We start from the raw sequence: 24,000 nt of genomic DNA, 5'->3' as shown, positions 1-24,000 counted from the left end.
CCTTTTCATGAGATTTCCTGGAGGCCCTGGAAAATCAGGAGGTAGCGAAAATCCTTTTATTTTATATGCGTTATAATTGTTTAATTTAATAATGTACACTTGGAATTAGCGCGGGGCCTACTGCGACCGCATAGGCTGCAATGGCCTAAGGCCGGCCCTGTCTACTACGAACTTTAACAATTCGTCCACTTCTGGTTGTCTTGACTGGCACAACAAGTTCTCTAGACGTTGGTCTATAACTGTCTGTTTCGTTTGTTCCAACAGTTTGCAGTTCATTGTCTTCATCGGTATCATAGTACCCAGAGATGTCTTCATCGAAACTCTTATTCAAAAAGCGTTGATTTCTTCTGTATGTTTTTACATCGTTTGTCTTTATGATGTAAGATCTGGGTGCTGAATGTTTTTTTTATGACAACTGCTTTCTGCCATGTTTGACCTAGACGAACTCTCCGACAGTATAATCTTTAGGTAGTCTTGCTTTTGCATCGTATTTCACTTTGCTTTTCATCTGTCGTTCGTTGAGTAATGTCTCTGCATTTTCAGCTACCGATGGTTTCAATAGTTTGGGATCAGTTGGAATGATTCTCTGAGCCTTCTACTCGTCAGCAGTTGTGATGGTGAATACGGCAGTCCACTTATCGGAGTATTTCTATACTCGAGCATAACGAGATATGGATCTTTCCCACTTTTGTATGCTCTGAATCCTTTTGCTTTCGCACCAAACATAAACAACCAACAATGACGTAATACCATATAATATTAGCACAGAATCTTCTTCATGCAGTGGAAAATTAAGAATTTTTTGCCTATCTGGAATTCTGGTCAAAGCTCCTGCGCCCAATTAATATAGTTCGGAAGAAACTACAAAAGTCTGGACTGCATATACGGGAAGCTGCTAAAGAAATTAGTACCCTTTCATGCTTTCTGCAAAATGATGAGAAACTGACAAAAACCCAATCCATCGAAAAAGCAAAAGAAGGTAGTGAATACTATGGATTCCCTGTAATCAAAACAACCAGAAGAAAGAAAAGACTTGATGGGAAGTTGAGTTCTAATGTAGGACTGTCAATAGAACTGCAATTCAAACGTGTTGCGACAGATGCGCTGGACAGATTTCATATGGAGATGAAGGGCAGATTCCAAAGGCTGGAAAGAAAATGGATACCTTTGGGTTTCTTCTTGAACCAAGACACCTGTTAGATGAAGACACGCTTGTGACAAACTGTGCAACTTTTCCTGTTTGTATGATGAAATAAATGGAAAATCGCTTTTTCAATGATGTCATTGATGCAAGAGCACTTTTCATCAACAAACAGTAATACAATCACCAATAGACATATTGAGGAAACAGGCTTCATATGGGAATTACGTGTGCTCAAACTTTGCAACCTCCTCCGAATACCGCTAACACAGGCCACTTCCATTACGTCATGTGAGAGATCATTCTCAAAGCTCAAGTTCATCAAAAACTATCTCAGGAGCACAATGACGCAAGAAAGGCTTATCATGGTTTTAATGTCAGAGAAGTCACACATACTAGAAAGTATCGATGTAGTTGATGTTATAAATGTCTTTGCTGCACAAAATGCACGACATGAAGCGATATCAATTTAGATTTGTCACTTGTGCATTATTTAACTAATAAACAACGGTATTATTCATTACAAGAGTCTTAATGATTACTTTTTGTTAAGTTTACTGATATACTGAACCAATTTGATTTGGGGCTTATATATTTTTGCGTACAGTATCTCATGTCATATGTCAAAATACAAGGGGCCCCCAAAGAGGTCAATCCCCCCGGGCCCCCAAATCACTAGTTACGCCCCTGCTTGTAGAACTTATCCTGGTTTATGAAATAAGAATTGTTCCTTAATCATGGTATCGGCCTAATGTTGTTACTTTGTATTGTCTGGCTTATTTCGAAATGAAACAACAAATAAAATAACTTTTTAAGTCGAACAATTAATATATTCACTACTTTTTTACTATTAAAAAATTCCTTTTTAAACTGAACAATTTTCTACTTTTTACTTCCGCGTTGAAATATTGTTTATATCTTAATGTTTCGAATCCATCTGACATCTGTTTAAGTATCAGTCATATCAAATTCATATCAATTCATATCAATCATATTGTTGATTCAGCTTAACACCGTTCAGTTGGATAAGGGTCTTGTAAATCTGAGGTGCAAAGTCGCGAGTGTTTTGTCCATCTGTTGTGACGGACGATGTAGCCAAGAGTTCCCCCCCCCTCACACCCCCTCACATCCGCGCTAAAAGTCTCACATTAAGATGCTAGAGCTAAACGGCCATAAATCCTCAACACTTGAGGGTGTTGTCTTTTTTTTTTTCTTTTTTTTTTCGCTTCATGTACTTTTTTTTTTCGTCTGTGTATTCGCAGACTGACAAGCGCTGTCCGAGCCAGTGGACTGGGGGAGCATCGCGCCCAGCGCTCACGTGGAATAGAGTGGTATTTCTTACGCTGGCGTGCATAGTCAATATGACAGCGATGATCGGATCTAGCGACATTAGCGAGGTAAGTGCTCACGTTGTTTTACAGTCAATGCCTATAGTCGAATTATCGCGGAACACTCACGTGTATTTTAAAGGCGTCAAGTTATTTACACTACACTCTTGCCTGGAAACAGCATTCAAAATAGTTGCCATAGAATTAATATCTTTCTAGAGTCTTCTTGAAAGTTATTACATTTTCTTTGATGTTCTCTCTTAATCTCCGGAAAGAACATTTTAGTATCAAGCGTTTATCATTTGTTTTGTTTTTTGTCTTACTTATTTGCTTACCAGGATGGCTGCCTTGTCGTGCGGTTTGCGCGCTGGACTGTCGTTCGGACTTATCGATGGTCCCGGGTTCAAACCCTGCCCACTCCCATCCCCCGTCATCCTGCGGGAGGTTTGGACTACAAAGTAAATCATCCTCAACTCTGAAGAAACAACCGAAACACGTAAAACATTTTACAAACATTTATAAAGTTACGATGTGTTTGGAATAATAAAATGTACTAGATTTATTAAAGTACTTTTTAATAACTCTTTGATTGGTCTTAATGTTTACAGTATTAATAATATTGTGAACTCTATACTGTTTAACACTAATGTACTCATTCATTGCTCCGCGGATGTAACGTCACACATTGGACTGTACATTAAGGAATCGTTTGTTTTTACTTTCATTTATTATCTAATTAAACTTGATAGTATTTAGCATTAGACTGTAGGCCCCTAGTGGTAAAAATAGCAGTGGAAATATTTAAAACAGTGCAGGTTACATGTTAATAAGTATGGTTGAAGGGTTAAGATTTGTATTTTGTGTGTGCGTGCGTATGTGTGTGTGTGGTGTGTGTGTGTGTGTGCACGCATTTAGTGGGTCGGGAGGGGATCTCTCGCTGTAGAGCATCCAGGCTCTAAGTAGTCTGTTCTTTGTATAACAAAAAAAAAGTATTTGTGAGCGGTCTACGTAATTTTAATATCAAAATGAGCGTCAGGTTAAATCGTATGATTATGATGTTAATCGGTGACTTAAACTGATAAACCGAATATATTTCAATTACATGTACTAATATATTAATATTTCGAAGTAGACTTTGCACATTATTTGCCATCACAAGTATCTTGTATCTGGCTGAGATACTCTGTAAAAACCAAACAAACAATAAACATTTCAAATACCACTGGACTGCTGAACCACTGGATCGAGGAGCCAATAAATAGAAAGTAATTGGTGTGTAAATACTTCAGCGCTTGCCAATAGCTTGGTATTGACAAACTTTCTTAAAGACCTCCGTCTGGTCTTCTCTTGAGTTGAGTGTACTTCTTGTTTGTTCTGGTCGTTAGAGTATGTATTTAGTGCTTCTAACCGGTACTCATTATTTCTTAATAAAAATGTATTAAATAAAAAATTAATATAATCGTCTGCAATAAATCGGTTGGACAGATCGATACCAATCACACCAGGAACTAACTTAAAAGATCGATACCGATCACAACAAGGAACTAACTTATAAGGGTTTATTTAAATAACACCTGTTGTATCCGATGACAAACTGAACATGATGACGCCAAGAAACAGATGGAGGTTTATTTATGTAAATATAATAGTTTATAGAAGTATAAGTTATTATATGTCATTTGTGTTCAGGGGCGTAGCTGAATGAGGGTCTGTGGGAAGAGAGGCTCGGAACTCTTACTGATGTGTGAAAACTTCAGTTACCAAAGTGTGATGTTAACAAATATTCTACAACACGCTATATGAGATGAGGATGTTCGAAACAAGATACTCACGGCAACTGATCCCCACAACGACCTAATGAAGTCTGTCAAAAAAAAACGCAAACAAAGTTTTAATGCCCTTTCAAAGGGCTCGCAAAGATCAGCAAAAAGAAGAGGAGGCAGACAGAGAAAGTGATGAGTAGGCAGTTACAGAATGGCCGCGATCAGCGGCGTAGCAGGCTCTGCCATTGTGTAGCAATGTGTCGCCGGCTTCTGATTGCTTCTCACGGTCGACTCCCGAAGCCTGTCCCATGCTTGATTATATTTGAATTCCACTATTAACAAGCCCCATCTTCCCGAACCTTCCTGGTTTAGGGGCCAGTTACTCGCCTTTGCTCTTTCTCCGTTTAGTGCTAACAGTTCTGTCAGGGCATTGCACCATCATATGTCAATCTATAGATATACTTCTAACGTGATCTAGTTCTATATACAATTAGACAGAGTTTCCAGCCATAGACTTTTTAAAATTGTACTTACCTACGTCCATTTCAAAGGTAGCCTGGAGCGATCAGAGCCGTCTCAAATATGCTTTCTTCTATTGCCAACTCAGAACAGAAACATGTCTGCTTACAGTTTCGATCGTCTTCTGTTAGAACAACCATTGCAATGTCTAAACAATGTCGATGTCTAAATTGTAGGCTGACATGTACAATCATGTATGCGATTTGATTACCTCATTTTTTTTTTCTGTTTCTTTGCCAATTTTTTTTTCTTTGCATGAGCCAGACCGCACTCTTTTTGTAAAACCTAGCTTCATTTAACAAGACAAAATTTGTTGAAATATTTGAAGTAGATTTAAAACTAAATAAAAAAAGATTCTATTCAAATCCTAAATTTTAATTTGTGTCAAACTGCCCACGTCTGGAAAATACAATGTTTTTGTGATGTTTGTCTGTCTAGAAAACTACAAGCGAAAATCCAATTAAACCATCGCCTTGGAGAAACTAGCAAGGTCATTTATACTTGAAGGTCACCATCAAGGTCATCAATTAATTGAAGGTCACTAACAAGGCCATCATTACTTGAAGGTCACCAAACACAAGAGATTAACTTCTTTAAAAAATATATATAATTGAAAATGTTTTTCAAAACTAGTCATAATGATATACACCTTGATGATATATGACCTTCTTCGCTGCCTCCCCTGCCGTCCTGCAGGAGGTTTTGCGATAGGACGTACAATTGTAGCCTATATTTCTGAAACGTATAAACTTAAAAAACAAAAACAGACAACCAAAATAAAAACTAGTTTTGTTTTTGTAAATAAAGATCAAGGAGAAACCAGAAGTGTACACGTATTCTTATAAGACTCTAATCCTTGCCCAAATATTGCGGCCAGGATCCAGAATCAATACATCTGTAGATTTTGTTTCCAATAAAAGTTCACATTCTTTCCATTTCAACACTAGTTTACTTTCCCACAAATACTAAGGCAGCCTCGACTTTCTTCTTGTGTCAAAATAAAGCAAGTTTTTAAAATGTCGTAAACTCATGTTAATTAACAAATAGATCTACTAGATTTGGGCAGATGTTGATTATAATTAACAAATAGATGCTACTAGATTTGGGCAGATGTTGATTATAATTAACAAATAGATCTACTAGATTTGGGCAGATGTTGATTATAATTAACAAATAGATCTACTAGATTTGGGCAGATGTTGATTATAATTAACAAATAGATGCTACTAGATTTGGGCAGATGTTGATTATAATTAACAAATAGATCTACTAGATTTGGGCAGATGTTGATTATAATTAACAAATAGATCTACTAGATTTGGGCAGATGTTGATTATAATTAACAAATAGATCTACTAGATTTGGGCAGATGTTGATTATAATTAACAAATAGATGCTACTAGATTTGGGCAGATGTTGATTATAATTAACAAATAGATGCTACTAGATTTGGGCAGATGTTGATTATAATTAACAAATAGATGCTACTAGATTTGGGCAGATGTTGATTATAATTAACAAATAGATGCTACTAGATTTGGGCAGATGTTGATTATAATGAACAAATAGATGCTACTAGATTTGGGCAGATGTTGATTATAATTAACAAATAGATGCTACTAGATTTGGGCAGATGTTGATTATAATGAACAAATAGATGCTACTAGATTTGGGCAGATGTTGATTATAATGAACAAATAGATCTACTAGATTTGGGCAGATGTTGATTATAATTAACAAATAGATGCTACTAGATTTGGGCAGATGTTGATTATAATTAACAAATAGATGCTACTAGATTTGGGCAGATGTTGATTATAATTAACAAATAGATCTACTAGATTTGGGCAGATGTTGATTATAATTAACAAATAGATCTACTAGATTTGGGCAGATGTTGATTATAATTAACAAATAGATCTACTAGATTTGGGCAGATGTTGATTATAATTAACAAATAGATCTACTAGATTTGGGCAGATGTTGATTATAATTAACAAATAGATGCTACTAGATTTGGGCAGATGTTGATTATAATTAACAAATAGATCTACTAGATTTGGGCAGATGTTGATTATAATTAACAAATAGATGCTACTAGATTTGGGCAGATGTTGATTATAATTAACAAATAGATCTACTAGATTTGGGCAGATGTTGATTATAATTAACAAATAGATCTACTAGATTTGGGCAGATGTTGATTATAATTAACAAATAGATGCTACTAGATTTGGGCAGATGTTGATTATAATTAACAAATAGATGCTACTAGATTTGGGCAGATGTTGATTATAATTAACAAATAGATCTACTAGATTTGGGCAGATGTTGATTATAATTAACAAATAGATCTACTAGATTTGGGCAGATGTTGATTATAATTAACAAATAGATCTACTAGATTTGGGCAGATGTTGATTATAATTAACAAATAGATCTACTAGATTTGGGCAGATGTTGATTATAATTAACAAATAGATGCTACTAGATTTGGGCAGATGTTGATTATAATTAACAAATAGATCTACTAGATTTGGGCAGATGTTGATTATAATTAACAAATAGATGCTACTAGATTTGGGCAGATGTTGATTATAATTAACAAATAGATCTACTAGATTTGGGCAGATGTTGATTATAATTAACAAATAGATGCTACTAGATTTGGGCAGATGTTGATTATAATTAACAAATAGATCTACTAGATTTGGGCAGATGTTGATTATAATTAACAAATAGATGCTACTAGATTTGGGCAGATGTTGATTATAATTAACAAATAGATCTACTAGATTTGGGCAGATGTTGATTATAATTAACAAATAGATGCTACTAGATTTGGGCAGATGTTGATTATAATTAACAAATAGATCTACTAGATTTGGGCAGATGTTGATTATAATTAACAAATAGATGCTACTAGATTTGGGCAGATGTTGATTATAATTAACAAATAGATCTACTAGATTTGGGCAGATGTTGATTATAATTAACAAATAGATGCTACTAGATTTGGGCAGATGTTGATTATAATTAACAAATAGATCTACTAGATTTGGGCAGATGTTGATTATAATTAACAAATAGATGCTACTAGATTTGGGCAGATGTTGATTATAATTAACAAATAGATCTACTAGATTTGGGCAGATGTTGATTATAATTAACAAATAGATGCTACTAGATTTGGGCAGATGTTGATTATAATTAACAAATAGATCTACTAGATTTGGGCAGATGTTGATTATAATTAACAAATAGATGCTACTAGATTTGGGCAGATGTTGATTATAATTAACAAATAGATCTACTAGATTTGGGCAGATGTTGATTATAATTAACAAATAGATGCTACTAGATTTGGGCAGATGTTGATTATAATTAACAAATAGATCTACTAGATTTGGGCAGATGTTGATTATAATTAACAAATAGATGCTACTAGATTTGGGCAGATGTTGATTATAATTAACAAATAGATCTACTAGATTTGGGCAGATGTTGATTATAATTAACAAATAGATCTACTAGATTTGGGCAGATGTTGATTATAATTAACAAATAGATCTACTAGATTTGGGCAGATGTTGATTATAATTAACAAATAGATGCTACTAGATTTGGGCAGATGTTGATTATAATTAACAAATAGATGCTACTAGATTTGGGCAGATGTTGATTATAATTAACAAATAGATGCTACTAGATTTGGGCAGATGTTGATTATAATTAACAAATAGATGCTACTAGATTTGGGCAGATGTTGATTATAATTAACAAATAGATGCTACTAGATTTGGGCAGATGTTGATTATAATTAACAAATAGATGCTACTAGATTTGGGCAGATGTTGATTATAATTAACAAATAGATCTACTAGATTTGGGCAGATGTTGATTATAATTAACAAATAGATGCTACTAGATTTGGGCAGATGTTGATTATAATTAACAAATAGATCTACTAGATTTGGGCAGATGTTGATTATAATTAACAAATAGATCTACTAGATTTGGGCAGATGTTGATTATAATTAACAAATAGATCTACTAGATTTGGGCAGATGTTGATTATAATTAACAAATAGATCTACTAGATTTGGGCAGATGTTGATTATAATTAACAAATAGATGCTACTAGATTTGGGCAGATGTTGATTATAATTAACAAATAGATGCTACTAGATTTGGGCAGATGTTGATTATAATTAACAAATAGATGCTACTAGATTTGGGCAGATGTTGATTATAATTAACAAATAGATCTACTAGATTTGGGCAGATGTTGATTATAATTAACAAATAGATGCTACTAGATTTGGGCAGATGTTGATTATAATTAACAAATAGATGCTACTAGATTTGGGCAGATGTTGATTATAATTAACAAATAGATCTACTAGATTTGGGCAGATGTTGATTATAATTAACAAATAGATGCTACTAGATTTGGGCAGATGTTGATTATAATTAACAAATAGATGCTACTAGATTTGGGCAGATGTTGATTATAATTAACAAATAGATGCTACTAGATTTGGGCAGATGTTGATTATAATTAACAAATAGATGCTACTAGATTTGGGCAGATGTTGATTATAATTAACAAATAGATCTACTAGATTTGGGCAGATGTTGATTATAATTAACAAATAGATGCTACTAGATTTGGGCAGATGTTGATTATAATTAACAAATAGATGCTACTAGATTTGGGCAGATGTTGATTATAATTAACAAATAGATGCTACTAGATTTGGGCAGATGTTGATTATAATTAACAAATAGATGCTACTAGATTTGGGCAGATGTTGATTATAATTAACAAATAGATGCTACTAGATTTGGGCAGATGTTGATTATAATTAACAAATAGATCTACTAGATTTGGGCAGATGTTGATTATAATTAACAAATAGATGCTACTAGATTTGGGCAGATGTTGATTATAATTAACAAATAGATGCTACTAGATTTGGGCAGATGTTGATTATAATTAACAAATAGATGCTACTAGATTTGGGCAGATGTTGATTATAATTAACAAATAGATGCTACTAGATTTGGGCAGATGTTGATTATAATTAACAAATAGATGCTACTAGATTTGGGCAGATGTTGATTATAATTAACAAATAGATCTACTAGATTTGGGCAGATGTTGATTATAATTAACAAATAGATGCTACTAGATTTGGGCAGATGTTGATTATAATTAACAAATAGATCTACTAGATTTGGGCAGATGTTGATTATAATTAACAAATAGATGCTACTAGATTTGGGCAGATGTTGATTATAATTAACAAATAGATGCTACTAGATTTGGGCAGATGTTGATTATAATTAACAAATAGATGCTACTAGATTTGGGCAGATGTTGATTATAATTAACAAATAGATCTACTAGATTTGGGCAGATGTTGATTATAATTAACAAATAGATGCTACTAGATTTGGGCAGATGTTGATTATAATTAACAAATAGATGCTACTAGATTTGGGCAGATGTTGATTATAATTAACAAATAGATCTACTAGATTTGGGCAGATGTTGATTATAATTAACAAATAGATGCTACTAGATTTGGGCAGATGTTGATTATAATTAACAAATAGATCTACTAGATTTGGGCAGATGTTGATTATAATTAACAAATAGATGCTACTAGATTTGGGCAGATGTTGATTATAATTAACAAATAGATCTACTAGATTTGGGCAGATGTTGATTATAATTAACAAATAGATGCTACTAGATTTGGGCAGATGTTGATTATAATTAACAAATAGATCTACTAGATTTGGGCAGATGTTGATTATAATTAACAAATAGATGCTACTAGATTTGGGCAGATGTTGATTATAATTAACAAATAGATCTACTAGATTTGGGCAGATGTTGATTATAATTAACAAATAGATCTACTAGATTTGGGCAGATGTTGATTATAATTAACAAATAGATCTACTAGATTTGGGCAGATGTTGATTATAATTAACAAATAGATCTACTAGATTTGGGCAGATGTTGATTATAATTAACAAATAGATGCTACTAGATTTGGGCAGATGTTGATTATAATTAACAAATAGATGCTACTAGATTTGGGCAGATGTTGATTATAATTAACAAATAGATGCTACTAGATTTGGGCAGATGTTGATTATAATTAACAAATAGATGCTACTAGATTTGGGCAGATGTTGATTATAATTAACAAATAGATGCTACTAGATTTGGGCAGATGTTGATTATAATTAACAAATAGATCTACTAGATTTGGGCAGATGTTGATTATAATTAACAAATAGATCTACTAGATTTGGGCAGATGTTGATTATAATTAACAAATAGATCTACTAGATTTGGGCAGATGTTGATTATAATTAACAAATAGATGCTACTAGATTTGGGCAGATGTTGATTATAATTAACAAATAGATGCTACTAGATTTGGGCAGATGTTGATTATAATTAACAAATAGATCTACTAGATTTGGGCAGATGTTGATTATAATTAACAAATAGATCTACTAGATTTGGGCAGATGTTGATTATAATTAACAAATAGATGCTACTAGATTTGGGCAGATGTTGATTATAATTAACAAATAGATGCTACTAGATTTGGGCAGATGTTGATTATAATTAACAAATAGATGCTACTAGATTTGGGCAGATGTTGATTATAATTAACAAATAGATGCTACTAGATTTGGGCAGATGTTGATTATAATTAACAAATAGATGCTACTAGATTTGGGCAGATGTTGATTATAATTAACAAATAGATGCTACTAGATTTGGGCAGATGTTGATTATAATTAATAAATAGATGCTACTAGATTTGGGCAGATGTTGATTATAATTAACAAATAGATCTACTAGATTTGGGCAGATGTTGATTATAATTAACAAATAGATCTACTAGATTTGGGCAGATGTTGATTATAATTAACAAATAGATGCTACTAGATTTGGGCAGATGTTGATTATAATTAACAAATAGATGCTACTAGATTTGGGCAGATGTTGATTATAATTAACAAATAGATGCTACTAGATTTGGGCAGATGTTGATTATAATTAACAAATAGATCTACTAGATTTGGGCAGATGTTGATTATAATTAACAAATAGATCTACTAGATTTGGGCAGATGTTGATTATAATTAACAAATAGATGCTACTAGATTTGGGCAGATGTTGATTATAATTAACAAATAGATGCTACTAGATTTGGGCAGATGTTGATTATAATTAACAAATAGATCTACTAGATTTGGGCAGATGTTGATTATAATTAACAAATAGATGCTACTAGATTTGGGCAGATGTTGATTATAATTAACAAATAGATGCTACTAGATTTGGGCAGATGTTGATTATAATTAACAAATAGATGCTACTAGATTTGGGCAGATGTTGATTATAATTAACAAATAGATGCTACTAGATTTGGGCAGATGTTGATTATAATTAATAAATAGATGCTACTAGATTTGGGCAGATGTTGATTATAATTAACAAATAGATCTACTAGATTTGGGCAGATGTTGATTATAATTAACAAATAGATCTACTAGATTTGGGCAGATGTTGATTATAATTAACAAATAGATGCTACTAGATTTGGGCAGATGTTGATTATAATTAACAAATAGATGCTACTAGATTTGGGCAGATGTTGATTATAATTAACAAATAGATCTACTAGATTTGGGCAGATGTTGATTATAATTAACAAATAGATGCTACTAGATTTGGGCAGATGTTGATTATAATTAACAAATAGATGCTACTAGATTTGGGCAGATGTTGATTATAATTAACAAATAGATCTACTAGATTTGGGCAGATGTTGATTATAATTAACAAATAGATGCTACTAGATTTGGGCAGATGTTGATTATAATTAACAAATAGATGCTACTAGATTTGGGCAGATGTTGATTATAATTAACAAATAGATGCTACTAGATTTGGGCAGATGTTGATTATAATTAACAAATAGATCTACTAGATTTGGGCAGATGTTGATTATAATTAACAAATAGATGCTACTAGATTTGGGCAGATGTTGATTATAATTAACAAATAGATGCTACTAGATTTGGGCAGATGTTGATTATAATTAACAAATAGATGCTACTAGATTTGGGCAGATGTTGATTATAATTAACAAATAGATCTACTAGATTTGGGCAGATGTTGATTATAATTAACAAATAGATCTACTAGATTTGGGCAGATGTTGATTATAATTAACAAATAGATGCTACTAGATTTGGGCAGATGTTGATTATAATTAACAAATAGATGCTACTAGATTTGGGCAGATGTTGATTATAATTAACAAATAGATCTACTAGATTTGGGCAGATGTTGATTATAATTAACAAATAGATGCTACTAGATTTGGGCAGATGTTGATTATAATTAACAAATAGATGCTACTAGATTTGGGCAGATGTTGATTATAATTAACAAATAGATGCTACTAGATTTGGGCAGATGTTGATTATAATTAACAAATAGATGCTACTAGATTTGGGCAGATGTTGATTATAATTAATAAATAGATGCTACTAGATTTGGGCAGATGTTGATTATAATTAACAAATAGATCTACTAGATTTGGGCAGATGTTGATTATAATTAACAAATAGATCTACTAGATTTGGGCAGATGTTGATTATAATTAACAAATAGATGCTACTAGATTTGGGCAGATGTTGATTATAATTAACAAATAGATGCTACTAGATTTGGGCAGATGTTGATTATAATTAACAAATAGATGCTACTAGATTTGGGCAGATGTTGATTATAATTAACAAATAGATGCTACTAGATTTGGGCAGATGTTGATTATAATTAACAAATAGATGCTACTAGATTTGGGCAGATGTTGATTATAATTAACAAATAGATCTACTAGATTTGGGCAGATGTTGATTATAATTAACAAATAGATGCTACTAGATTTGGGCAGATGTTGATTATAATTAACAAATAGATGCTACTAGATTTGGGCAGATGTTGATTATAATTAACAAATAGATGCTACTAGATTTGGGCAGATGTTGATTATAATTAACAAATAGATCTACTAGATTTGGGCAGATGTTGATTATAATTAACAAATAGATGCTACTAGATTTGGGCAGATGTTGATTATAATTAACAAATAGATGCTACTAGATTTGGGCAGATGTTGATTATAATTAACAAATAGATGCTACTAGATTTGGGCAGATGTTGATTATAATTAACAAATAGATCTACTAGATTTGGGCAGATGTTGATTATAATTAACAAATAGATCTACTAGATTTGGGCAGATGTTGATTATAATTAACAAATAGATGCTACTAGATTTGGGCAGATGTTGATTATAATTAACAAATAGATCTACTAGATTTGGGCAGATGTTGATTATAATTAACAAATAGATGCTACTAGATTTGGGCAGATGTTGATTATAATTAACAAATAGATGCTACTAGATTTGGGCAGATGTTGATTATAATTAACAAATAGATGCTACTAGATTTGGGCAGATGTTGATTATAATTAACAAATAGATGCTACTAGATTTGGGCAGATGTTGATTATAATTAACAAATAGATCTACTAGATTTGGGCAGATGTTGATTATAATTAACAAATAGATGCTACTAGATTTGGGCAGATGTTGATTATAATTAACAAATAGATGCTACTAGATTTGGGCAGATGTTGATTATAATTAATAAATAGATGCTACTAGATTTGGGCAGATGTTGATTATAATTAACAAATAGATCTACTAGATTTGGGCAGATGTTGATTATAATTAACAAATAGATGCTACTAGATTTGGGCAGATGTTGATTATAATTAACAAATAGATCTACTAGATTTGGGCAGATGTTGATTATAATTAACAAATAGATGCTACTAGATTTGGGCAGATGTTGATTATAATTAACAAATAGATCTACTAGATTTGGGCAGATGTTGATTATAATTAACAAATAGATCTACTAGATTTGGGCAGATGTTGATTATAATTAACAAATAGATGCTACTAGATTTGGGCAGATGTTGATTATAATTAACAAATAGATCTACTAGATTTGGGCAGATGTTGATTATAATTAACAAATAGATGCTACTAGATTTGGGCAGATGTTGATTATAATTAACAAATAGATGCTACTAGATTTGGGCAGATGTTGATTATAATTAACAAATAGATGCTACTAGATTTGGGCAGATGTTGATTATAATTAACAAATAGATGCTACTAGATTTGGGCAGATGTTGATTATAATTAACAAATAGATCTACTAGATTTGGGCAGATGTTGATTATAATTAACAAATAGATGCTACTAGATTTGGGCAGATGTTGATTATAATTAACAAATAGATGCTACTAGATTTGGGCAGATGTTGATTATAATTAACAAATAGATGCTACTAGATTTGGGCAGATGTTGATTATAATTAACAAATAGATGCTACTAGATTTGGGCAGATGTTGATTATAATTAACAAATAGATGCTACTAGATTTGGGCAGATGTTGATTATAATTAACAAATAGATCTACTAGATTTGGGCAGATGTTGATTATAATTAACAAATAGATCTACTAGATTTGGGCAGATGTTGATTATAATTAACAAATAGATCTACTAGATTTGGGCAGATGTTGATTATAATTAACAAATAGATGCTACTAGATTTGGGCAGATGTTGATTATAATTAACAAATAGATCTACTAGATTTGGGCAGATGTTGATTATAATTAACAAATAGATGCTACTAGATTTGGGCAGATGTTGATTATAATTAACAAATAGATGCTACTAGATTTGGGCAGATGTTGATTATAATTAACAAATAGATCTACTAGATTTGGGCAGATGTTGATTATAATTAACAAATAGATGCTACTAGATTTGGGCAGATGTTGATTATAATTAACAAATAGATCTACTAGATTTGGGCAGATGTTGATTATAATTAACAAATAGATGCTACTAGATTTGGGCAGATGTTGATTATAATTAACAAATAGATCTACTAGATTTGGGCAGATGTTGATTATAATTAACAAATAGATGCTACTAGATTTGGGCAGATGTTGATTATAATTAACAAATAGATCTACTAGATTTGGGCAGATGTTGATTATAAAACGGCAATACGTTCTAGCGTTACATATAAAAGTGATTTATTATTTAAAAGTTTCTAGTGCTATTTAAATGATATACTGAGGAGTTTCCCCCTAAACTAAACATTTGCAAGGTCGCATTATTGAACTGTTTGACTATCTTATCGTACAATTTCGGAACACCTTGTTTTTTTTTTTGGTAAGTCTAGTCAAGCCAAATTTAAATTTATTTATTTTTTTACCTTGACTGTTATGGCAGGCGGCCATTATGATAATTTTTTGTTATAAAATTGTTTTGAATTTATCTTACTGGAACATTCTAATGAAATCAAATAATCCCTAAAAACCAACTCTAGCAATTTGAAGCGATGAGACGTCGGCCATTGAAACCATCAACAAATAGAGATCTAGATTGAGTGCATACATTTATATTCAACATTGAAGATCATAGTTTTTATACGCATAAAAATGTGTCTGTCACCAAATGAAATCAGTTTCTGTTGACCAGTCTAGTTTCTGTTGACCAGTCTGGACATTTCTATGTCTATGGGAAGAGTTTAGAAAAGTTGATTCTGCATTGCCCCCCCCCCCCCCAAAAATGCACAACTATGATCATACAACTTTAGAAAAAAAACATATCTAATCAAAACTTTCTTTAGTCTGTAAAAGAAATAAAAAAACAACTGTTTATAGTTTTTCCGCATAGATGTAAATCTGTATTATTTGTTTCAAATCATTCATTTATTAGATATTTTCATCCATGGCGAATAACTCTAGAGAGAGCTAGCCTTCTGGTGTCTCTGGTGTACACACTAACGGAAGTGTTCATTAGCTGTGGGGTTTAAAAAGATATAGACATAGAAATAGTTTATAGATTATATGTCTAGGGGTATAGGATAAATTGGGTGCACTTTTAGAACTGCAGAATCCAATAGTCTAAACTCTTCTGTTAGCAGCACACAATTCTTGTTCTATAAAGGAATAATAATAATAATAAATTTCATCACGGACAATAAAGATTGTGTGTACATTCATACCTGAATGATTTGACTTTCACTCTAGGATTGGCAATTTACAAACAAACAAACAACTCGCTCGCTAAGGCTGATAAAGGAGATTTGATACGAAGAACTACTGCTACGTACTCAGCTATTGAATGAGACCTCTTTGGGTTAGTTGGCAACAGGGAGGCTCAATTTGTTGTCCATGTCATTTTTGTTTTGTTTCTCTCGAAAACCTCCAACGTTGTGAAGATGACTTGGTCATTTATCTTGAGTGGTCTCCCCTAAATGAATGTCCTAAATGTCCTTAACATTGTTTTGTTTCTTGCGAAGACCTCCAACGTTGTGAAGATGACTTGGTCAAAATGACGAAGAAAGATTGTCTTTATTTTATGCTAGGCATCTTTCATTTGTGTTGGAGGTTTCATAGACTTTTTTCTCCATTTAGTCATACACAGAATAAACACTCATTTGAAACTCATTTCTAGTTTCTAACAATCTCCAGTTTTATAACGTTGTGGCGTAGCTAGGATGGAGGGTAAAGGTAGGTATCCGAATTTGAAAGTCTTTCTGGTCTCCTCTTGAGTGGTCCCAAAATGAATGTCCTCAATGTTTTTCTACATTAAATATTAAATATTACATCATTGCCATGCACTCTTGCTAGTCACGTGGAGACAAAACTACTAGACATCATTGATCTAGACGATGTTATAGATGACCTTTGACCTTTGCGGCACAGAAAGCACGACGTGAGGCGAAATGAATTGAGATTGGTCATTGTGCATTATCTCGCCAATAAACAATGTTATTATTTAATATAAAAGCCTTGATTATTATTTTGGAAATTAGACATATATTAAATACATTATCTCATGTCACGATGTCGACTGTCAAAATGAGGGGCCCCTAAAATGGGTCAAGCCCCCCACATCTCTAGCTGCGCCACTGTACATGAAACTATTCTTAACCTAGAATTACTTGAAAAGAAAGTAAACGAACTTACGAAATATTTTATTTAAATCCTAAAACGATTATTTAAGGGGTGGGTGGAATTAGGAGACGATTTGGTCACTAGAAGACAATGTGTGCAATTTATTTTTGTTTGTGTGACCAGCTGGAAGTTTGCTTACAATCCACTCCTTGTCTTTGCATTGTCTTAGGTCTTAGGTGGCTAGACGCTGTGTTGAATTTGAACCTGAGCTATTTAAAATAAATAATTCAATAAGGTCTTGCGTCACATCCGTTCAAATTTGATAGCGTTCAAATACAAGACCTTCACTTAGTTTGTGTATTTCTGGCCAGCCATCTGTAAGATGTTCATCAAGCAATGTGTTCAAATTGTTTACAGTTTCCTTAGAGTGTCCCTAAAAAAAAACTTATTGCTCGGCTCGCATTGACTTGGACTGACAGAGAAACCATTTGACTAAGTGGACTTCGGAGACTCGGACTTAATGGCTAAAGCTGGTAGCGCGACTCGTGGTATTTGTAATGTGTGAATCTCAGAAATATTTTTTTTTCTGGAAGTTTGAAATGTCATATCAGAGTGAGAGATGGAATAAAAGAAAAGGGGTGGGTGGGTGGGCGGATAGATTTATGTTAGAAGGGATCATTCAATCTCTGTTTCTATTAGATCTGGTACTTCCACCCCCGACACTTCTGTTTCTATTTGATCTGGTAGTTCCAACCCGAGCTTTTTTTTTTTCATTTTTAAACCATGACCTTGATATTTAAGCATGGCTATCTCCGCGATATTGTCAATTGGTGGGATAGAATTTTTTTTTAAAGTCTTGTGGGATTAAATCCACAGCTTATCTAGATTGTGAATATAAAGTATCCTCTTATTTTTGGCGGTCTTCGTATGGAAAAGTGACTATTATTAATGGGCTGTCCGTCTGTCGGCCAGTCTGTCTCGTTCAAAACTCAAAAATCTAAAAGTGTTATTACAAATTCGATATCACAATCACTTTCACGGAGCTTAATATAGGTGCAACTGCTACTTATAGAGCTAAGAAATAGAAGCTTGTGTTTTGAATGCAAATTTTAATATTTAATGTATGTACATGTAAAGCATTTTTAGCGGCCCCCGTAAGGGGAAAAAACCGCTATTAGGTTTGTGCAAAATGTCCGTCTGTCCGTCTGTCACACTCAGATCTCGAAAACTAGAAGAGATATGAAAAATATTATTTCATCATTAAATGCGGCTTGAAAAGTTTAGGTGCAACGGCTAATTTTGGTTTTCTAAAAGCAAACCGTTTAATTTATAAAATTAATTATGCAAGCGATTTTTTCATAAAAATACACCAATTCTAAAACAATTACGTAAATGTAAGGGAGGCAATGTTACAATATGCTAACAAAGATGGACAATATTTGTGTATTTGAGTATCAAATAAATTTTAAAAATGTACAGGGAATGTTTACAACAAATAAAAATAATAGTTAAAGATGTTTTTTTCTGGTCAACTAGCTGCTAAAATTAAAAGAAAACATTTCTGTTTGTTTATAAAGGCTAATAATGCATTTTGTATGTAAATATCACGCACATTTTTTAAATGGACTTTTTATGCAGCGATTTTCGTGCTGTAGCGTAGCGTCGCTACAAGACCGGGTGCTAAACCAATTCCTTAAACTTTTGTAAAAAATCAGATTTTATTTATTTTTTCTTTAGTGCCCCCATCCGAATAAAAGAAGATTATTTTTGTGCGTTTTGTCTGTTGGTCGGTCTGTCCGTCACGATTAGATTAAAAAAAACTAGAACTCTAAAAGCTATTGAAAATCTGATTTACACTTTAATGTTCCTCCCGTAACATCTCAATAGTTTTAAGTATCTAAACATTGATTGTTCCGGATTTTTTTGTGCAAAACTAATCAACCCCAACAAATGTTTGTTTGCTCTTCTAATTTATATTACATTCAATTTCCATGCTTAAATGTTGCAAAAACACATTATCAATAATATGTTGTTCCGTTTTTTATGTAAATAGCATATTAATGCTAAATCAAAATCTCTATAATGACTTATATTTCATTAAGTGTAAAAATGTTCCGGATATTGTTTTATAAAACATGAATTATGCCTAATGATTGTTTGAAATCGCATAATTTACTAATATTACACTTATATTATTTGACAATGAGTCACTATAATTTGGTTATCAATATCAAATTGTTCCGTATTTTCATCTTTAAACAAATTTTAAAAATATCGACAATAGGTTGTTCAGGGCTTTAAAAAAAGTAATTTACTAGAATTGATTACTGAAAATTACTTTTTAGACATTTAATTTTTTTGCTAAAACATAACATAGAAGTTTTGTAATCGATAAAGAAAGTTCCGGATTTTGTTTCTTACAAATCGTCGCCAGAAATTTCCGAATTTATTTAAAAATCTACTAACGCCAAATAATTGTTTGAACTCCCTCTTCTAATTAATAAACAAATAATCTTCTCACTTAAGAAATAATGTTTTTACGGATTTTTATGAAAAATATTTTAACTCACTACTCTCTTACAGTACATTTAACTTTCTACCTAAAACGTAAAAAAATCTAATTATCGTTAATATTATGTTCCGATTTTTAAGGAAAACAGAATCTAAACACCAAAGTAAGGTATGAAAATCTCTCCACATGGCTGTAGTACATCTAATTTTTATACGAGACCATCCAAAAAATTTAATTAACGGTATTTCATTTATCTGAAATTCTCTTTTTCTTTTACTATTTATACAAACATCCGGAACAATCTATTATATAAACTTTTCAATTGTGTTCATACCTAAAAGTTATTGCGATGTTTTGAAACGTAAAATAAAGGTTAATCAATTTTTAATAACTTTTAGTTGTTGTTGTTTTTTATATCAAGATGACGGACAGACCGACTGACAGACAAAACGCAAAAACAATGCGGCTTTGATCCTTTTTAAATAAATTCTATTAGAACTCAGTGCACCAATGTCTATGAACCCTCGTTAAATATCTCTTGTAAATAAAGACATTTTTTATGGTACCGGTACTAGCCTATTGTGAGGTAATGGAATTTTTTTCTTTGACGTCATATGAATGGACTCTTTAAATGTAATGTTAAAAGAACGCACTCGGCTCACCAATGTCTATTAACCCTCGAAAAAGTACTCGTATTAATGAAAACATATTTTAGTCTAACTAAGCCGTGTGGCGTAGTATTTTTTTTTCCTTTGACGTCATATGGAATGAATTCTTTAAATGAAATGCTAAAAGAACGCACTCGGTGCACCAATGTCTATGAACACTCGATAAATGGCTCGTAATGATGAAGTTGATTTTTAGTCTAGCTAGGCCGTGTGACGTAGTGTTTTTTTTCTTTGACGTCATATGGAATGAATTCTTTAAATGAAATGCTTAAAGAACGCACTCGGTGCACCAAAGTCTATGAACACTCGATAAATGGCTCATATCGATGAAGGCGATTTTTAGTCTAGCTAGGCCGTGTGACGTAGTGTTTTTTTTTCCTCTGACGTTATATGAAACTAATTCTTCAAATGAAATGAAAAAAGAACTCGGTATAGTAATGTTTATTAAGACTCGTTATGTGATTCGCGTTTAAAAAAGGAATGATATCTTGATTTAGATCTAATCTAGATTTTTAAAACTAGATCTAGATTTTTATTACAGTATATCTAGATCTGGATTTATATTCTAATTAAAATTATTTTAGAGTCTATATCTAGAATTTCTAGATCTAGTTTAGACTAAAATAGACTAGATTAAGATGTAGAATTTCAATTTCTAAACTTAAAGTGTAAAAAAAAAGTGTAGATTTTCATTTCCAAACGTTTTGATCAATATTGTAATGTTTTAATATACTAAAACTAATCTACTATTTTGTATTTAATTTAAATTTAACTTTACGGCAAATGAATCTTTGAAACATTATTACTTTTGACCATCGGATGGCTGCCTGGTCGTGCGGTTTTCGCGCTGGACTGTCGTTCAGATTTATGGATGGTCCAGGGTTCAAACCCTGCCCGCTCTCATCCCCCGTCGTCCTGCGGGAGGTTTGGACTAGGAAGTAATTATCTTCAACTCTGAAGAAACATCCGAAACATGTAAAACTTTTTACATCAAAATTAAATCACCTCTTGAATATTATTTGCGAATATGCAGATCCGACAGGGATCCGACTTCGACGGGGCCGCCTCTGAGTTTGTGTAACACAAACTCTCTGTGTAATCTTGTTTAAACAAGTTTTTTAAAAAAGCCAGTTTCACAGGATCTCCAATGGCAATGATAGAAAACATATTGTTATAAACCTGGTGGTTGCACAAACGGGGGTAGTGGTGTGTGTGTAGTCAGCCGACGCAAATCGCCCCAGGCCAGCGCTAGACGAGCGGTCAAGCGTGACGAGTTACGACTGTCAGCCGAGTCGAGGGTCAACAAGACAGTTCGGGAAGGATCGCCGACGTGAACAGAGCTCAGGAGCGTCACGAGAGTTATAGTCATCTGACCACCTAGAAACGTCGAGGGGCGTTCTGTCCGGTTCGAGAAGGCCAGTAGGGACCCTATATAAGAGCGGAGGTGTCGCAGTCAAGACGGTGGATAAAAGGGGCTCAATACAGCAAGGTTCAGAAAGCGGGTTCACGACAGGAGTTCAGAACACGGTCGACTACAGCACAGTTCAACGGTGTGGTTCTGTACGGAGCATTACGACGGTTCAGTGCGGAGTACTGTCAAGTACAGTTGAGACGAACGGCGTCTTGATCTTGGTCTGTGATCGAGTCCGACACAACGAGCCCAAGTGTGTGAAGTCAGTCCCGAACTGTTGAACCCAGTGCAAGCCCGGAACGAGACGGAGAGGCCAGTGCAAGACTTGATACGGCGGAACGGTGTTATCGGAGAGATATTTGTTATCGCAGAGCTATTTGTACAGTCTTGTGTTACGTGCTGCCAATTGTACAGTATTGGCTGTTATTTATGGATATTAAACCTTTACGTTATTTTGGAGCCCTGACTTGTCAAGTTCTTTAAGTTGGTGGTGTATGGTGCAGTTTGCAGAGAGCCTGGATAGTGAGATTCGTAACAATATGCTAGAATATTAACTTCTTCGTCTTACGTGATTTAATGCAATAACATAATATATTATTGTGCATTTTTTATTCACATTATTTAAAGTACATTTAACTTTACATGCAAATGTTAGTGTCTCATAGATATATTCCAACTATATATGAGCCTCGAGACTGAGAAGGTAATGTGGAATTTATTCTCTGTGTGTTGTGTTGTGAGCGAGCGGGCCATGTGTTTCGCTTAACAAGATGCTTAGTGTAGCATCTCGTGTTTCTTTATTTAGGAACGTAAAACATGCAAATATTGTATATCCGTATTGATTGTTGAAAGTTGAAAGCTTTCTTAGTTTTCTGTTAACTTGACACACTGCTTCCTTCTCCACGAATGATAAGAAAAAAACAAGCAATGACGACGTTCCACCAGACAGCAGCGAAAGGGAACAGACACCCTAACAAACTATAAAGTACACACGGTCATAGAGCAGCGCGATGTCCACAGCATGTCTGCAGGCACATGAGCCATAGATCTAAACCAATTATTCTAACATTGGAGTTCGCTCGAGCAACGACGTTCAGGGAAATATCAACAGCGGAAAGAAATCTCGATCTAGATCTACAAGTAACTACAACGATTATTTATTCCGGGTACGATTTCTTCTTGGCTTCATATATTCATTGCTGAAGGCATTACAGTGTTAGGCTAGAGTCTAGAGTCTATAGCTAGAGATAACAGATTACAGTGTTAGGCTAGAGTCTAGAGTCTATAGCTTCAGATAACAGATTACAGTGTTAGGCTAGAGTCTAGAGTCTATAGCTTCAGATAACAGATTACAGTGTTAGGCTAGAGTCTAGAGTCTATAGCTTCAGATAACAGATTACAGTGTTAGGCTAAAGTCTAGAGTCTATAGCTTCAGATAACAGATTACAGTGTTAGGCTAGTGTCTAGAGTCTATAGCTTCAGATAACAGATTACAGTGTTAGGCTAGAGTCTAGAGTCTATAGCTTCAGATAACAGATTACAGTGTTAGGCTA

At 33.2% G+C, this 24,000-nt stretch overlaps 1 protein-coding gene across 8 annotated transcripts in view; it reads left to right on the top strand.

The window, feature by feature from the left end:
• Positions 1 to 24,000, top strand: part of LOC106059561 (secretin receptor-like) — a 212,499-nt gene that overhangs the window by 153,210 nt on the left and 35,289 nt on the right. For all 8 annotated transcript variants that reach the window (XM_056030692.1, XM_056030722.1, XM_056030698.1 and 5 more), the window contains one exon: positions 2,404 to 2,538. In XM_056030692.1, coding sequence (XP_055886667.1) covers positions 2,404 to 2,538 — 135 coding nt within the window. The remainder of the gene's footprint in view (positions 1 to 2,403; positions 2,539 to 24,000) is intronic.

Source organism: Biomphalaria glabrata, chromosome 1, assembly GCF_947242115.1.
Source record: "Biomphalaria glabrata chromosome 1, xgBioGlab47.1, whole genome shotgun sequence".
NCBI classification, from domain to species: Eukaryota; Metazoa; Mollusca; class Gastropoda; family Planorbidae; genus Biomphalaria; species Biomphalaria glabrata.
The sequence above is the reverse complement of the archived record's forward strand: the minus strand, read 5'-3'. Positions and strand labels throughout refer to the sequence as shown.